General features: G+C 34.0%; 1 protein-coding gene across 2 annotated transcripts in view; it reads right to left on the minus strand.

Annotated features, from left to right (window-relative positions):
- The window catches only part of CSMD1 (CUB and Sushi multiple domains 1), a 1,059,975-nt gene that overhangs the window by 173,842 nt on the left and 866,261 nt on the right, over nt 1-19,872 (minus strand). For both annotated transcript variants that reach the window (XM_074538179.1, XM_074538178.1), the window contains exons 24-26: nt 7,902-8,093; nt 3,693-3,819; nt 1,700-1,902 (exon numbers count right to left, since the gene is read on the minus strand). In XM_074538179.1, the coding sequence (XP_074394280.1) occupies nt 1,700-1,902; nt 3,693-3,819; nt 7,902-8,093 (522 nt within the window). The remainder of the gene's footprint in view (nt 1-1,699; nt 1,903-3,692; nt 3,820-7,901; nt 8,094-19,872) is intronic.

Genomic DNA, 19,872 nt, shown 5'->3' on the forward strand with positions numbered 1-19,872 from the left:
AGTTTGAACACATGATGAATATTAACGCATGTAAAGATTCCCACTTAGCAATAGTTTAATTACTTTAAATCCTTTACAGGTCAAGGCCACAGTGGTCTTCTCATTGCCCCAAGAAGATTAAATATACTAGACTGATTTTTAGATTAAATAAACAAACATTTACTTTAATATATTCCTTAAATCTTATTTTTTACTCCTTACAAGGAAAAAATTAGTAACACATTCCACTTGTCAAGCACAGTAAATTAAACTATTTTCCCTATACTTGAGCTCTCAATTCTTCATCAGTAACTCCAATTAATTCCAGTAAAACATACTCTGCAACTGTCAGCACGATCACTCAATGCATCCATCAGTTAATGCACTAGGACAGGAAAATCAGTTATTCTGTATTATAGCTTTAAATTGTCTTCTACTCACTCCTATTGCCACTGAAGTTCAAGGAATGGTTGATAAACCAAACAGCTTAAACATTTCTGACCTTTCAAAATCGGGAAATAAATTTATTTTCATAAAATGCAACCTTAAATGTGCTTGCTAATCCTAACAAGAAAAACCACTCATTTCCAAAAATGTAAAACTTACCTTGTTTTTTCAAAAAGAAAAAAATGAAAAGCAGCATATTATATAGCACGCTGGTGAGAAACTTTAGAAACATTTATTCTGCCCTTTGTCTTTAATTCATTTTGCATACTTTTAACTAGTTTTTTAAGGCTGATGATTGAAAGACTGTTTTGGGGGAGGCAGATACAGCCTTCAGAAAAATACGGGAAAATTAAGTAAACAGGTAAATAGGTAAATGTAAAATGCATTAGAGAATCAGAGACTAGGAAAACCCCAAGTTTACACATTCATGCAACTAATAATGACTGAAATTTGATTAGGACCCCTTACTTCTAAATGACATCTTCTATGGATTATATGGATTAATGTGTGTAAATACTTCTACTCACACACATTAATTCCTAATTTTCCCATGTATTGATGAGAAATACACATATTATATCTAGGCATATAAGGATGCAAAGACAAAGATATGTTCTGTGTCCTAGCCCGTTTTGAGGTCAAAATAATATGGAAAAACTCCACATAACCAGTTTTAAAATATTGATCTCTTGTATAATATTGATCATAACTTCTCTATTAACAGAGTAGCTTTCACTTTATACCTAAAGATCAATTTGATTAGTTTAATAGTAAATTTTAAGTGTTTTTTAATAAGGTAAAGTGTCTTGTATTCTTTATCTTGATAATACAAAGAATGTTTAGGTCATAAAAATCATGCATCATGCAGTCAATGTTTTGAGAAAAAAAAATCCAACCAACAAAAACACTAAACATGAAATAATATATTGTTAGGTAACACTGGGGGGAATATTTAAGATTACTGGTGCAGAAGAATAGTTCTGTATGTACAGACCCATTTTGACTTGTTAAGTAATGTTAATTGGATAATGCTAAGTATGTGGTTGCTGTGGAAAACAAGGAATAAAAAACCTAAAACATTCAAAGTAAATCCAAAAATTCTCCCTAGTTTTAGCCATTTGCATAAACACGTAACATAATTAAAATAACATAATTTCTTTTCTTCTAAAGACAGAGGAAGTTGAAAAAGAGTTGAGAAAGACTTAGTAAGTATAGGAATAATGTATATAAATATAAAATTATTATACTGGGGAGAAGAAAAATATTTACATACTTGAAAACTGAATTGAGAAGCCCGATTTGCTGATGAAGAAATCACTGTCAAATTGTAATGTTAAGGAGTTGAAAGTGCTGTGAATATCCTCTGGAAGAGCCGAGCCACTCCACTCTTTGAGAAGTATGCTGCTCTCAACAGGCCCATCCCATACCTTCAAGATGTCATGAGCAACCTCAGTATCAAAAACAATAAAATGCAGACTGCAAAGAAAAAAGTAAAAGGACTGTGCATTACTTGTCAAACACAATTACATAAAACTCCAAGCAATCATTCCCAAACTGTAGTTTTAAGATGGTGTTTATGATTGAAAAAGATCTGGTAATCCAGCAGAGTTATTATTTTTTCTTGTTGAACAAGCTAATCTTGTAAGAGTCATGCAGTTCTGTTTTATAAATGTCTGAATGACAGAAAATGTTATTACGGGGCATAAGTCCTCAAGACTTAATTTATAAGTCTATAAATTATCTTTTTTTATGTTAAATGTTTTATGGTATACAAACTATGATTTCATCAAAGGTTTAGTCTTTTTATTCAAATGAGGACAGCAAGAATGCTGCTTTGCTTGAATTATATGCAACTAAAAAATTGTAGCAGCTATAGACAGTAGAACACATAGCACAAGAAGTCCTGTCAGCATGGCATTTCCTTTCCTATGTATAAAAAGGGAAAAATATAATAGATTGGATTTTTGCTAAAATTCATAAAATAGAAAACTGTATAATAATAAAATAATCTATATTTATCTTCAGGTGAAGAATTATATTTATTAAGATGTTCACAAATGTTATCTTGTAAGTCAAAAATCTGCATTGTCTCTAAGTCCTGAATGTTTACATTCTTAGTGCCAAAGAACTCAAACAGGTAAATATCAAAATGTCTCTTTTTTTTTCAAATAGTTGTGTGTTGACATTTCTCCATCTTATTCATCCTTTACTGGAAATCATTAATTTGAAAATTTTTATTTAAACAAAAATTATGCCCATGATGGTGTAAATTCAACATTTGGCTTAGTGAAACAGGATTACAAAAAAAAAAAAAAAAAAAAAGGGGGGGGGAAATCTCCCACTGAATAATTCATTTGTCATTTAATTATATTGTTTTGCCTCTGAGTCCCTTTTAAATCAAAATATTCTGTGACTATGTTTGTCTTCCAGAGATACACATACTGAGGGCCTGCTCCTGAAGAGGTGGATGGCCACCACATACTGATAGGAAGTAGAGAATAAATCTTCTGTTTTCTTCTGCTTCCATGAATGGACTTTTGCTTGATTAAATTGAGTTTTATTTTCGCAAGTTTATTTTCTCATGTTATTTTCTCCCCACCCCATCCTGCTGAGGAGGGACAATGTCTACGCACTAAAGGCTTTTTCAGGGACCAATGTGGGTCTTGGGATAACCATAGTTTTGCATGAAGGTTCTGTAGCTATGGTAGAAACTAGGTGTCAAGTTCCTGTGCGGGTCATGGAGCTTGTTGGTTTCACTGATTAACTCTTCATTTTGCCGAATTTGGGAACATGTTAATTCAAATAATGGGTCTGTGCTTTGCCCTGGCACTGATGGCCTTGCTGTGCTGGCAGAGCTATCTTGTGGAGAGGATGAGGGAATGCAACATTCTTTTTCTCCTTATGATTAATGAGAATTGTTTTATTATGCAGATTCCTGAGGTTCGTGTGCACCCTTATGTAAGCTGTTTTATACTACTAATTAACATATTCTGGCATTTGTTTGTGGAATTTGGTGTTGCCCTGGTGCAAAAGACAACTTTTGGGTGAGGCAATACTGAAATGTGCCTTGAATGCTGCTTATCTTGCCCCATATCCAGGGACTTTATGCCTGAACAGGCAAGCAACACCTGATTGATGCAGCACCTTATAGAAGGATACCTTGACTATGCCAGTGAAAACCAGCAGCTTGTGTAGAAAAATATGAGAATGACAAAAAATTTATATCATACTGAATTCCGCCATAAATACTGAAATTAAGCATGTACCTTATTGTCTTTCCTGGATCTGCTTCAATAATCCAAGTGCAATGAAGATTGTTGTCATATGGTGCTGGGTAACCAGGGGACAAAATGCGCCCTGATGTGGCAGCATGAATTCGACCACCACACTCAGCTGCAAAGTGAGGAGGAAATTTCTAATGAGACTTTAGTAATTAGCACTTCCACTTTCCATCCCTTCCACATCTCTGTGTTTTCTAAAAACTTAACAGAATGACCTAACACTTCTGAAGGAGGAGACATACATATAAACCAGGACATGTACATAAGATAAAAATGAACACAATGATCTCACACCTACCTTGTTATAAAGAAATAAACCATAAAACTGTGATTAGATTACTTAACTGACCAGAGAGGTTCAATATGTACTGAGACTACAAAAGCACAATTTAGCATTAGCAAGAGAGAAAAATGTTTCAGAAATTGCCCATCTAACGTGCTTAGCTTTTCTAACAATGAATGTTTGAATTCAAACTTTGCAGCATTGAATGTTATAATTAAAATAGCTTTCTATTTTGCTGTAATGTCAAAATGATTTTAGTGTAATGCTTTCAAGTTGCTTCTGTGAAGCTTCAGGTTTAATTACACCAAAAAGCAGTAGGTATTGCCTAGCAATTTCCTTCAGTATTTAAAAATTTAAATGCCATATGCTTGCAGATCAAGAGAGTAAATCAGAAAGCTACAACTTGATAGTATGTGGCATCTGGTTTAAAACACTTTTATTATCAATTCTGTTTTTGTGGAGAGACCAATGGCAATGCTAAGCATCCATAATCAAATTATTCTTATGTTGCTTGTTTAGAGAATCATTCTGTAGTCTGGCCAAAGTAAAAACACACCCAATGAAAGAGAACTGTGTAACAATCATTTCCACTAAACCAAAAAGGATCAGTGATTCTTCAGTGAAGTGATGTACCTGAATTTCTACTACATTTATAGTGTTGCCTTAGAGGTTATTAAAAAAACCTACCACGGGGATTCATTCAAACACAGCTGTACAGCAAGCACAGTAAGACAGAGATGATAGAAAAAACATGGTAGTTGGACCAAATAATCTATCAGCAATACTCCTCACAAATATTAATATTTGTACATGCCACCGAGCCACTGCTCACAACCAAGCTGCTACCGTGAGGGGAAATTACCATAGAGGAAATAAGGTGACTGATTTCTCATTTATCCTGCTGGTTTGATCCCTCAAAACACTACATTCTATATACAGAACCACAGCAGAAAAAAACTTAAGTGCAAAATTTCATCACATGTAACCTTCTTTTATGATTTCAATTAATTTCCATTATACAAGAAAGTTTAGATTGCAATAATCACTGTGGTAGATAACTACAGACAAGAAATTACTGATACAGTACTGTGTTTACCAAAGAACTAAATTAAACTAAGTGAACCCAAAATTTAAACTCAAACTAATTAACATACTTGATTTAAAATTCTGAGAAGGCTCACTTAGGAAAAAAATACATCATAAAATTTGGGATGATGCATCATGTATTTAATATATTTTAAAAAATCCATTTTAGGAGTAGATAAAAAGTAAACTTTCATAACTTTCAAAAATTTATATTCCAATATGTACAAATGAGCACACTGTATAATCAGCACCTCAAAGAATGTACTATATAAACACTTATACTATAACTAATGGCAGTGACTTCAATGTTTCTGAAAGTTTTTAGAGGAGGAATTAAAATAATTCACTGGCTTTCTTCATTAAGGTTTAGAACTTAGAAAAAATGAAAATGAATGTTAAAACCAATATAACTGTTTATGGCTAAAAATTACTAAGTGTAGAATGTGTGGAATATGTCTATGCATATGCTTGATTTTTTTTGTGAATGAGACTGAAATGATAGTTAATACAAAGAAAAATAAAAATGTGACCGAAGAGAACAGCAAATATCAAAATCTGATCTAGTCTACGAGAAAAAATAATGCATCTCCACAAACAAAGATTTTTAGAAAATGTTTCGAAGAAAGGAAGAGATGTTTGGAACTTCATGACAACCTCAGAAAGAGGAAGAAAAACAAATCATTCAAATCAAAGTAGAAAAAGCTAAAAATGTGATAACAAAAGATAAAACTGATGCAAGACTAGATCTTATGAGTCTAATGGGGGAGGGAAGCAAGACTGAAATATTCTGCCGATTTATAACTGAGTTTTCAGGGATTTTCCTGTGATTTTCAAGATTTCCTGTGCACAGAACAGTACAAACTCCCCATAATTTAATGAAGATTACAGACTGTAAGAGACTGTTTAGAAGAAAACACTTTTAAAGATTTTAAGACAGAATCATGAACATTTGATTTCTTGTGGAACTAATTAATGGTCCAGAAGATATTTAAAGTAGAAATGAAAAGAGGTAGTTTATACAGAATTTATGCAATCCCCAAATTTTATTTTAAGAAGAGGAACAAGGACAGTAATTAAAAATATATGTAGAGAGATAAAAGCAGATAGAAAGATACCTTTTGGTCGAACAGACCGAAAAGAAGACCAAAATCTCTCTCAGAATACCAAAATAAAACAGATTATTCTATTGATTGCTGGACATAATTTCACTTAGACATGAAATAAGATTCTCAAGATATTCTGGAATAAATTATTTCAAAAGATTGTAAATAAAATACAGAAACCAAACCTAGTAATGCAAGGTTCCCTAGTTTCCTCCAGGTCAGGTTGGAATATACAATATTTTTTTTTAATTACTACTATTTCTGTTGTTATATGTTAAAAATTTTAACATCCCACATATCAATTAGAAGACAAATCATCATACAAAGAAAAGGAAATAGGTAGATGTTTGGATTTATTCACCTAATAGACTTGAAACCAGCAAGTATTTTAGAGATGATTCTAAGTCTTGGTAGTGAAGACAAGCTCAAAAAAATATTGCAGAAAATGACCTTAGAGAAATGACTTCATTTAAATTACATGGAGAAATAGGCAAAAGTAGGACTAATTATGGATCTTCTCTACAAAAGGGCAAACTTGCAGGAAAAGGAAGCTAACCAATTAAACTGAGGAGCATGAGGATTTGAATGCATAAAGAGCCTTGAAAAGTCTTTAAATCAAGACTAAATAGTTGCTTTAACCTCTCATATATGTGGAAGAAAACTTACAGATAAAGTTATAGAATCAAATGGGGAAAATAACCTCTACTAAGACAGCAGAAATGCTGTTCACTGATGTTTTTCTGACACTTACCTTCTGCTTAAGCTGAATTTTTGAAAGGAAGGAGCTTGCTCCTTTGTAGACTACAGTTTTGTGAATGTGTTCAGCAGGAAAGAGGTCCTGGAATGGAGGACGTAGCCTCCAAAATGGGAGAAAGGCAACAAGCAGAGATTCTGTAGGCGAGGCGAGTGCTGAAAGCAGTTAGTGACCCGCCAGCAGCAGGCAGCAGAGGCAAAAACTAAGCACCAGAGGACACACAGAAGGAAAGATTCATGGGAGCTCCATGTGAAAATTGAAGTCAGGAAGTCACTGGCAATTTCTGGACTGGAAAGCAAAACTAGAGGATGCAAACTGCCTAGTAAAGATACAATGGATAACAGCTATACTGGTGTTCAGTTATTCTCCATGTTGGCTAGTAATTCTCTGTTTAACATTTATGTTGGCTGTAATGAAACAAAGTTTTAGGCACTTGAAGACGTGATATTTCCAGGGAAGGTCTACCTCAAGGCTTTGACAGATGGAGTATCTTAGCACAGTAACAAGGACTCCAGAGCACACAGATAAAAAAATACAGCAATCTGTGATGAAACTTAGGAAAAAAGTTCATAAGAATGAGGTGCAGAAATAATATCTGATGAAAATAGATAAGGAAAAAAAGCCCACAACCTTATTTGCTTTATGAGGGGGCTTTCTTAGTTTATGAAGTGTTTAGACAATACCACCGCCTGTGATAGTATATCAGACTCAGGGCTTCATCAGAACAGTAGTCTTCCATCAAAGGCTGCTCCATAGAAAAATGTGTTTTCCAGTAGTCTCAAAACCATTAACAGCAAGCCACCTTTTTTAGAGATGTTAAACTTACATGTCCATATTAAATCTTTACTTGGAATTTAAAATATATTTGCACCATTATCATCTCATGAAGTATACAAAGACAGAATATTTGGCTTTTTTCTTGAACCACCGGACCAATCATACCAGAACACTCTCACAATCCATATTACCTATGCAAGTAGGCAAAGGTTTGTCCCAAACTCTTCGATCTCCACTTAAGCAGGTCATAATACTACTACCATGCATTGTATAGCCAGGATTACAGCTGTATAAAATGACAGTGTCTATAAAATGTCCTTCATCTCGTATCTTGTAACCATAATTTGGTATGCCAGGATCTTCACACTTTACTAGGTCAAAACCTGCAAACAGAAATGGGGAAAGAAGAAAAGACATGGAGATATAAATACCAAATAAAATATAATAACAATGAATCTGATTCTGATGGAAATTATATTCTCATGATTCAATGACATTAGATGTATTCACAGTGACCAAAGATAAATGGTATATAATTTGGGTAAATCAGAAACTGAAAGACTAGGAACTAATTATTAACTTGACATTTGATTATGACATTTGCTTATTGAAGAAAGCATCTTATCTATATTATTCTAAAATCGATTGGTGAGAAGTTAATTCATTTATTCCACTTCTATTTTTATTCTTTTTTATCCAGTGGGAAGGAAATATTAATCAATCCTGGTTTTGGCACCAAGAAGCAGCTTCACCTCCTCACCTAATCTCCGTAATGACATCAAGAGACCACAGTGATAACTCAGGAAGCATGTGCAAGGGCTACTTCATCCATCCTTGTCTCAAGATAGCATGGCTTCAGTTTCATGTCTGCTGAAAGGAAGTATTCCCACACTCATTTTCAATTTGCATGCTCCTTTCTGGCCTATTAACATGCTAAGTGGGATAAATACCTCCCTCTGTGATCCATGGAATGAGCAGATCTGCTCTGAGCACCTACAACTCTTTCCATATTTTATGCATTGCTGTCTTGATGGTCTTCATATGGCATTGCTAAAATGTGAAGATGCATTCTACATCTCTTCTTTTGCCTTCAGTTCCTGTTCCTGGAATAATATAAAAAGTGGTTCCAAATTCATCTTTTTCAACTCCAAATTCTTCTTCATAGCGGATTCTTCTTTATTGCTGCTATGTCCCCAAACCAAAGAAGTAATTCTGACTCCACAAATATTTTCCATTTTTCTGTCCTTATTTTACTAAACAGCTTGTATAAGTGGTTATGAATCAGGCTGCTGGTCTTCAGTTTTCTGGTTTCAGTGCATTCTCTACACGAGGTTCCTCAGGGAAGTTGTGGATACCCCTTCCCTGGAAGTATTCAAGGCCATGCTGGATGTGGCTTTGAACAACCAGTTCTAGTAGAAGGTGTCCTTGCCCATGTGTAAGGCCCCAAGAAATCTGATCTCTGAGACTTTCAAAAGGGCTTACAGTTGTTCATGTACTCTGAGTTAGATGCATGGGACAAATACCAAGATACCCATGAGGTCAAAATAACAAAAAAAGCTTTTACTGGCACCTTTAGAAAATCAGAGAACTATGGCAAAAGGTTTTGAGCAGCCTTCAATCAACATGAATCAATCAACATGAAACAAACCCTTCTCAAAGTACTCACTTGGCCCATTCAACTTAGCAAGCTCCAAACCTCATTGATTTTAAGTTTCTCAAAACATTACTCAAAATCCCAAGATCAGGTAATTTGGAGTGAAAAGGAAAGAAAAAAAGGGGTAGAAAAGAACAAACATAGCCATCACTCCTGTTTCAGCTGATAGAAGTTCCAAGGGGAGGCAGGGTCAAATGTACTTGCCTTGTGTCTTGCTTTAAGTACCTTTGGCTTTTCCTGGGCCTTTCACAGATGAGGTTTGCAGATGAGTGTCCTTTGGACACTCAGGAGCTGGGTTAGGGGCTCCAGAGGCAGGGGTGGAGCATTGCCTCCAGGGATTGGCAGCCACGGCAGGGCTGGGATACAGGCTGGGGAAAGGATGGGGGGGTAAGGGGCAGTTCATCACCTCACCAGAGCAAGACCCAGGCTGCCCCTTGCCACACACAAACCCGCACACCCCCACACACCTCTGAACGCTTCAAGTCAGTAATCCTTCCAGGCTCTCACACTATGGTAAGAGGGTTGGAACTACATGATCTTTAAGGTCCCTTCAAACACAAACCATTCTATGATTCTGTGAGGTCCTTCACTAAGTAGTAAATAACATATCTACAGACAACTTTTAATTATTTTACAAATAAACAAGGTAGAGTTGGTATCCTATTTTTCTTGTTGCCTTTCTCCTGGCAATGAGATCAGTCCCAGCTGAAAAAAACTGCAAGGAGTCTACAGAGCTTTTCTTTGTGTAGAAATGCTAAAGATATCCATCAACTGACATCACTGAAAACACAAAATACCTTTGTTTTCTTTGTTCATTAACTGGGCACAAAGGTTGGTATTTACCTGTTATAACCCAGGATTCTGAAAATTAGAAGGCTAAGTTTGAACTAGTCTAGGCCACTTCAATTGTCAGTAGAAAAATATAAATTTCTGAAAACCAATCTATCCCTTATATCGACTGGTGTTCAGATCAGTCAGCTCAATGTCTGCCCTGCTGACGTTGATTTTCTACCTTTATTTTTAACTGAGCCCATACTCTTTCTTTATATAGTAGGCCAGAACTGAATGCTGTTCTATCACATAGACACTGTGCTAATATCTAGAGAAACATCAGACCTCAGGAACAATGACAATAGTCTGACCAAAGTCATGCACTCTTCAATTCAGTTATCCTTTAAAAGAGCATGGCTGTCCATAAGTCCTTTCTGGGAAATCAGCTATCTGTCTGCTGTATCATGCCTGAGATTGTTTGGAAAAGTCCAAGAAAAAAAGCAGCAAGATAGAAGAGGCAAGTTAGCATTTACTCTAACATTTTGTCTAAAGAATCACTTCCCCATATCATGACCTGCCAATGCTTAGTTTACTAGCAGAGCTGTAGTCCTCATGTCAGATGGAATTATCATAACCACACACAGTACAAAAGGATTATAGACATTTATCATTATTCCCTTGCAAAAAGACTGTTTCCATGTGAATATTTGCATATCCCTGCAATTTCTTTTTGTGGGAAAAAAAAAAAAAAAACCAGAAGAAAAAAAAAAGAACAGCAATTATTTTAACTGGCTCTCAGCAATCATTACATAAACAGTCATATCTGAACAGTTTTCTGTCTTTTAGAGATAAATATATCTTATGAAATATGATTAATCTCATACTAAGGAAGAAAAAAGTAGATTGGATGGAGTGGACAATTCTAAAAAGATCTATTTCTCTTCACACAGTATAAAGAACCACAACAATTTGGTCATTCAGATGAGCTGAACTTCACAAGACATAGCTATATTTCATTATTTTAATCTCCTTATTAAACATATAGAGACATTTATGTAAAACCCTGAAAATGTAAGCTGTTTGATAGATAGCATTATATTTTACTACTGATTTGACAGCATGAGTCAGTGTAACACTATTTCTCTGCCACTGCTCTTAAACACTTTCTCATTCTTTATTAGGTGCAACATTTGGTTATCAAATGCAGTGGCATGTGATTGACAGATGAAACCCCCCTGAATAAAGAATTTGCTTGCTTCTAATGAAAAAAAAAACCTTTCCATAACACTGATATATAGTTAGAGAGATTCATTCTCCCATACCTTGTACCACATAAAGAAGACAAGGTTGTCAGGGAGAGATATTATCTTTTACAAGATCAACAGACACTTAAGAGTGAAATGAAATGGACTTTTGGATGAACCAGCCTTCCTAGTCTGCTATACAGCCATCTTCACTAAAGAAGGTATCAAGAATGGGATAAAACTGTTATTCTAACTTGCTACAATTTCATATACTCCAGTTAGTATTCAGTTTTGCACAAGGTGTAAACATACATGAAAGATGTGAAGAATTAAAGAGATCATGTCACAAGCTTTAGAAATTTGAGAGAAGTCTACTATAGACTGCCTTCCTGCACTTTGTCTATTCTTGCTGGAAACAGGACTGAGGAGCAAAAAGATATTTTTTTTTTTTATTTTGCCCCATAAATAGGTAATATCATCATTATAAGTCACTTATATCTTTAAGTATCCATAAATATAAAGGATACTTTACCTTCTTTGCTTTGTAGATTCCTAAATGCACTGATTTTTTTTTTTTTTTTTTTTTGCCTGTGAACATAGTTTTTCACCTGTCTGTCCCAAGGTGAATTGCCTACTTCTTCAAGAGCCTCACACTCTACAGATACTCACTGCACTGCATTTTTGTATCTGTAAACAACAAAGTACCTCTGACAATTATGAATAGGAAAATACAACTTTGTTAAAAACACTCTAGTACACAGTGGCACATGCAGGAACTTCTCAGCCTGTAAAGAACATTGTCTTCCAGAAATACATTTTTTTTTTATTTTATTTGATCATTTTAAGCTCTTATTTTTAACATTTTTAAGACTGTATGGGCAACAGGAGAGTCAAGATTTTTCTGCCAGTGCATTATAAACCAAAATCAAATAATTATTTGGTGTAAAGTGTCAGATAAGATGATTCTAGAGAATATAACAAGTTACTGTGTTAAGAGCTAGCATTTAATTTCCTATTTCACAAAATATAAATTAAAAAACAACACACAAATAAAAATATCTAACTGAAAGAAAAAATATAAAACCTAATTTTAAATGTCCTTGAGACATTAAACCCTTCAGTATTTGTTGGTTTTTCAAGATTATTCAGACATTTCTATCAAAAAGACCACCTTGATTTCAATTTCTAGGTATTGGTAATTCATGAAGAATTCAGCAGTACTCTTAATTTTAAGTTTATTTGCACAATATCATCCCTTTTTATTTTTGTATTTCAAACCTTTTGTATTCAAGAATAATCCCTAAAAAAACCTCCAAAAAACTAATTGCTGGCATTTATGCCAAATTTTTAATATTGCACTTTGAATACTCTAGAAAAAAACTATAAGAATTGTAGTACATAATGTGTGGCCCCACGTTCACTACATTTCTCCACCAGCAAGACAACAATTGTCTATCAGTAAACATATTGAAAATTGGGCTATTTCACATGCATGTAGGTGCTGTTCATCATGTGCAAACACAGCAGTATCTGGCCCCGTGCTCTTCTTCCCCAGTTTCTTCTGCTTCCTCTCACACACAAAACCCAGAATGTTTAATTCCCTTTTTCCCTGATACTCTTGTACATCTGGAGTAATTTATCATAAAGGATCACATTTTTGTGAAATAAGTTTGTAGAAATGTTGCAACAGAACTTAAGCGTTAAAGTAGATGCTATGAACTTTTGCAACAGGGGAATATGGCCATGAGTTCCATACAATCCCAGTATTTGAGTTTACCTGACATTGCAGCAAGCCAGAGTCAGAGAAATTCTGCCAAGTTTCTTACTGCTGAGAAAGATTATTGTATTGGCAAATTGCTGCCAATTATCTCATTCTTGAGTTTCATTATAGGGTTTTCAGAACAATGAATGCACAAAAGCATGTTAAATTAAAACCAAACCAGCTAGAATACATCTTGATCATTGGCTGCAACTTCCTGGCACTATTCAATGGGATTTACTCTGTTACATGTGATGTAAATAATCAGGAATATAGAAATACCAGTTGTCGGGGTAAAAATCATTGACATATTTGTAAATATATGTAGACTATTGATTTCAACTTTTTTCAACTCAGTTTAATTATGATGGGCCCTATGGTATTAGCTACATTAGTAAGCAGTACAGTATAATAAAAGTAAATCTGGGCAGCAAAGCAATGAAGCTGCAGATTTGATGTCCATATTTTGTGCACTCATGTTTTTTCCTTGGACTAGATTTTCTGTCCATTAGTGGGTGGAATGTGCTACATGCATCCATGAAGCAGAACTCTCAGTTCAGCTTCAAGTTTGTACCCTCCAAAGCCTGTAGTCAATATAAAGAAGAGAGTGCTCATTTTGTGTCTCCAAGGGAAATTTTCAGGGATTCTGTACTGCAGAGTGTACTTATAAAAGAAGTTGACAACCTCCTGAGGTATCTACAAACGTTCCCTTTGCTCACATTGAAAGGAAGAATACCATTTACTTACTATACATACATGTGCATTTACACTGCATGTAAACTTACAGTGGCTATATGAAAAAAAAAAAACGTAATCTAAACCAAGTAATTTCCTACTAGAAGAAGTACTAAGGCATTTTGAAACCCTCTCCTAAAGCCAGACACATGAAAAAGTATGCACCTAAAAGGTGCATTAGCAATATTTAGGTACTTGATCCCTAATTTCTGACTCTAACCTTGAGTTCAACACTAAGACATGTCTGTGAATGGACAAAATAAACAAAGACACTGAATTGTGAGCTATGGTAGTCATCCAATTTTTACTTCCTACAGAAAGGTATGTTAATGCATGTTACATTAGGGCTGATTTAGTAGAACATATAAGCACAGCGTTATTAGTGATCAGAATACAAGCCAAGAAATTAGGTTGTGGGGCTTTATTTCTTCCTCATTTTTTTCTTTCTTAGTAAACCTTATTCATGTTTTGCAAAAAATATACTATATCAATTAAAACTGCACTTATGGAGATATAGGATAACAGTTTTACAAAAGAGGAAATACTTGAACTGACAATAAAATAAATGTAATATCATAGCCCTCGATATTGTGGTCCCATGGTGCAAATTTGTTCAACTACTTTTGACATTTTAGCTTTATTTACAGCTATGTTGAATTCATTATTGCCTGCTGACTTTGTGCCAAATCATATAAAAAACTGCCATAAAACCACAAAACATGTACAAGTTTTCTTCTGTATGCACTCATTAATTTTAAAGGAACTCAATCACATGTTTGTGCCAGATTCAAATCAGATTTGAACAGATGCCCAGATACTGGGCATCCTGATGCTGCATCAATTCACTTTTGAGACTATGGAACCTTGGCTTCAGATATGATCCCAGAACATTGCAACTGCCAAATAAATATTTCTTCTTGTAAATTCAAAAGCATGAACCTGTGCTGTAACTTCTGTTACCCTGAACTCTGCCACTTTGTAGTAAGAACTCTACATAGAAAGCCTCCAGAAAAAACTGTAAAGAAATTTTATAGGAAATGCCAACTGGGTTATTTTCAAGACTTCAGATGTCTAATCTAAAGATGAACAGGTCCTTAAAACATAAAAACTATAGCATGTAAGTGTAGATCAACAGTATCAATACTCTTGACTTGGATGAATAAGTATATACTCATATATTTCCTGATAATCATACTGTTTGTTAAAGATGAGGAAATACTACTGCAACAAAAATATGCTAAGAAAATTTCACCAGATAAGCCATGAGGGGTTAACTATTTTGAATGGAAAAAGGAATTTGCAACTTATATAATAAACACCACAGGGATCCTAAATACTCTTTAATAATCTCTAATAATTATATCACTTACAATAATGTAAGTATAGAGTGGGTGGGCTCAGCCCATGCCTATTGTGAAAAGGCACTCTTTTTTTTTCTGCTTGCCATGGAAGAAAGAACACACAACTAATGTATAAGCTATATTCAGCTTCTTAAAGTGATGCAATAAAAGATTGCAGGATAACTTCAAAAGAATGATAAGTGCTTATAAAAATCCTATTTCAGTACACACAAGGAAATATTAAAATGCTTTATTTTTAAAAAAAAAGGTACTATGAAAACATTCGATAGCAGCGACTCTTCCACAGTTGCCTAAATCTGAAGTCATTTAAGCTCATAAATGTAGTCTATATGTTTAACACAGAATCTTTTTGAACTATTAAAAAGCAATTAAAAGTATGAAATGGTACTTGAGTTAATGTTCAGAGTATATAATGGATTTCTAAATGCACGTAAAGTCAACAAATACTCATTCTGCGGTTGTTGCATCCTAAACATCAATAACATAACCCATTTAATTAAATCTATGCAATTCAAAATAAGAGTTCTTGGCATTTTCTTTCTATCTTGGAACCACTTATGTGCAACTGTGCCTTGAAACCTACAGCTGCAGGAAAAACACATGTACTGGAAAAATGGCCAATTACAAAATCTCTATCTAATTAGAATGATAGAAAAATCTATAGGAAGAAGTGTGTTTGGATAATGTGGCTAGTAGTGAGGTATCAGAAACTACTGCTTTGTATCCTTTGGAAACAGAAATACACTTTTAATTTCTCAAAAGATTTGCAATCAATCGGCAATTAATGTTGACTATTTGGATGAAAGAGTCATTCAATGGATAATAATTTCTAATAGAAATTTCAGCAATTCTTCTTAACATGAGCAACTTGTAAAAAATAATGTAAACCCGCAAAATATGTAAAATAGAGATTTTTAGGACATGTTGTCAATAACAGGTCTTTTGAATATAAAATTAAAATAATTTTTTCTGTAACTTTCTCCTGTTATAAATATGTTACAAAAAGTTCTATGGCCTTCCCCCACCCATTTCAAACCAGGTTCTTTTTGTTAATTTATGAATTCAACTATTTTGTTCTCCCTTTCTCAGCTACAGTGTCCCTTTATACAAATAAAAAATTGTAAATTTAAGAAGCAAGTTAAATATGGGTAGCCAGGTAGCAGAAGACAGGTTTTTTTATTATTTTATTGAGAGACAATACATGAATAACAATACTTAGGAGAGATGTGTATGCAAATGTATGAGCCTGCAGCAAGATGACTGATGTGCATATATAGAAAGAATACAAATAAACTTTGCAATCAGAATGCAGGTGAATAATTAATCCCAATTTATACTTCATATAAGAAGCAGGGATTAAAGGTGAAGTTCCCTTCAAGTTTTTACGGAAAGATGTTCAGGATTTCCAAGTCTAAATCCTTTTTTATAATCAGTGGGGATATGACGGATACAGCCACTACTTGAAAATATTCTGTAGGTGGCTTGTTAGAAGAGACTGGTCTTATCCTTTTTCTTGGAGAGGGGAAAGAAAAGCAGAAGAAATAAGTTGGTTTTTTTCCCCCGTGTTATACAGTCCAAGATACTTTGACTTAACACATACCAAATACTTAAGTGTTTGCAAATTCCTTCATTTCCTCACAGTGTTTTCTAAAATTCTTAGAAGAATGAAGTCACTATGATTGTAAAGAATGGATAAAAAATGGTAAAAGCATTGCACAAGCTTATAAAAAGCAGTGTGGCACAAACAGGACCAAAAGTTAAAAGAACTCCTTCATTTCCAATTGTGTTTATTCCTTCACAAACTGACAAGTGAACCACCTGCACATATCACCTTTTATTCTGGTCAGTGGTATTGTGTCCAGAACTGAAAATTAACTTCTCAATACACTGAAGAACGGAGTAACAAGAAACACATAAATCTTGTCTACCTTTCATCATACTGTTTCAAGAAGCTCTTTCCATCTAGAAATTTTATGGAAGCAGAAGGAATAGAAATAAATAGGTTTATAGCATTCATTTTTAACTATGTTTGTTGCAAAGAGTCTTCTCTTTACATGTATCCTTAATTCTGCCCATATATCATGTATACATAGTTTTGGCAGGGTGATTTTAATATGCATAAAATTTTGAAGGAGTAATCTCAATTTTATTATGAAATAACTTTCCTAATGTTTTAAATAATTACAAACATTAAAAAACATAGTATAGCTGAAAAAAATCTGAAAAAAATTTGTTTCCTATTTATTGCTAATCTTCAGTTATAAAATATGGCTAGGTTTGATATCACCAATATTAATTTCTTGAAATGTAAACAGTTCCTTAATATAATAAAGGGAATGGAGAAAAGTTCACATTCCTCATCTAAACTGTTAAAATCTTTACAAAGTAATTCTATATTTTGCTTGAAAATTAATTTTATTTGAAAGCGAAAAAAGTCAGTCAGAAGAAAGTTAAGATCAAACTTTGATCTCAGAGGCTCCTACAAATTATTTGAATGTCCAACATTATATACTATATTATATATTATTATATTGTATATTATATTATCATATACTATACTTTATGTATATCTAGTATATGTTATATAAGATTGTAATTTTGCATAAGAGTATTAGAAATATGGAACAGATTAATATATTAGTGTTTGTGTAGTTTAAATTTTGTTATTTGACTGTTATAGTTCATACTTCCATAAATTAACAGCAAATCAGTAATAATGCACCTAACAGATCTTACATTTGAATTGCAGCAAGAAGGAGCTTGAAAGAAGGATTACTGCATCATCCTAGGTTTCTAGGTGCTGGTCATTTACCTGACTTAAGAAACTGCTCATCAGCCTCCCTTTCCCAACAGATAGGGGTGAGACAATAATTCCAAATGAGAAATTATCATTTTTCAGTCAACATGAGACAAACATAGGCAAGAAGGCCAGGTTAAAGAACAATGGGATATTGGCAGTTCTGTTCAAATGGTTTAAGTTTTCAGGCAGCAACTCTTGCTCATGGGAAAATTCTAGTAATTATAGCAGTGGGAATAAATTAACAGTAACTCTAGTGTCTACTCATCTAAAACTTGGAAAAGAGGAAATGATTCACTACAAATAAACAGGAGTCTTTTTGTGAAAAACAGAGGAAATGAGCAAACTTCTGGAACAAATCCCAGCTAAAACTCATTAAATACAGCTGCACATACATATAATGACAACGTCTATAATGGCTTCATAGAAATAGATTCTTTTTAAAATATGACCCCAAAAAAATTTAGGTTGAAGTGGCAAAGAAGGTAAAGAAGTTCTGTTGTTCAAACCACTGCATTGACAAATTCATGGGTTCTGTTCCCACTAAGGTCTTTGTAATAATGCTACAAAAATGATTACTTCTTTGATATTAAAGCAATATAATCTTTAAGCAATCATTCCTGAGATTATGAATTTAGCTGGAATCTGCTTGCAAATTTCAGTCACATTTTTAAGCTATGATGAATACATCAGCAGTAGAGATAAAAAAATACACTAAAGAAGCCTACCTGCACTGGCATCTCTGAAACATCTTACTTTCATACTCTAAAGACAGAATGTTAATATAAATGTAAAACACCATATGCATATGGACACCTCCAGTGATCTCTGCTAGCCACTCTGTCTCACCTGCAAAGCTTAACTGCATTTTAAAGTTTATAGTAAGAGATTTTAAAAAGCAGCCCTTTTCTTGATAATAGATGTGAATTACAAAACTGGGAAAACCCTGTGGTTTTAAGAATATAAGAATCTCTGAATCATACACACAAAATTCAGGAGACTTTCAACTGGTAATTTTCAGAACCAAATCACAATAACCTTTAACAAATTACCTTTTCCACACATTTGATACCACCTACATATCAAACCTTTTTTTTTCCTAATTGAAAATAAGAAATAGTTAACATCTTCCTTCTTTCTAACCCTATGCCCAGAGGGGTAATTCAGTGACTTAAAGATAATAATTTATGTAAATTTGGAAATTAAATATTTTTATTTTTAATTTTTTAGGGCAGTTTAAAAAATATTCATTTAGTTTATATATATTTGCAATGCATATATTTTAATTCAAACAAAATCATAGTTTTTACTCCAAGTATGTTTGAAGAACACAATTTAATAATCATGGACTATTCAGCCTGTACTTCTAACACAGCATGCTACCACTGTTCTATTTCTTGTGTTTCTTCCTCTTCTCAGTTTCATTTTTGCTCCCTCCTTTTTACCAATGCAGTTTGAGTTCTCCACTACATGGACTTGCTCTATTTCTTGGCCAGGCCCTCTGGCAATCTTCCTCTCCTATGTTTGTATCCTAGCCTTTTAGTCCCAAAAATCACCTTTCCCCTTACCCTGTGGTGCATTTCTTGCCTTCTGTACACCTCCTTAGGACTCCCTAGTCTGATATTGCAGATTCATTTATTCCAAGCTCCTGACATATCTATCTATTCCCTTCTTTATCTCTTTTTTCCCCTCCTCTCTAGGTTTGGCTTTTACATCTCTGGAACTGTAACCAAACAGCTTCATCTTCACTTTCTCAGGCTACCCACAAGACACAGGATATTGGTAGGTTTACCCCTGCTGGCAGGTAGGCTCTCACAATTCCCCATAGTGAGATCTGAATA

The sequence above is a fragment of the Zonotrichia albicollis genome, chromosome 3 (genome assembly GCF_047830755.1).
Source record: "Zonotrichia albicollis isolate bZonAlb1 chromosome 3, bZonAlb1.hap1, whole genome shotgun sequence".
Classification (NCBI taxonomy): domain Eukaryota; kingdom Metazoa; phylum Chordata; class Aves; order Passeriformes; family Passerellidae; genus Zonotrichia; species Zonotrichia albicollis.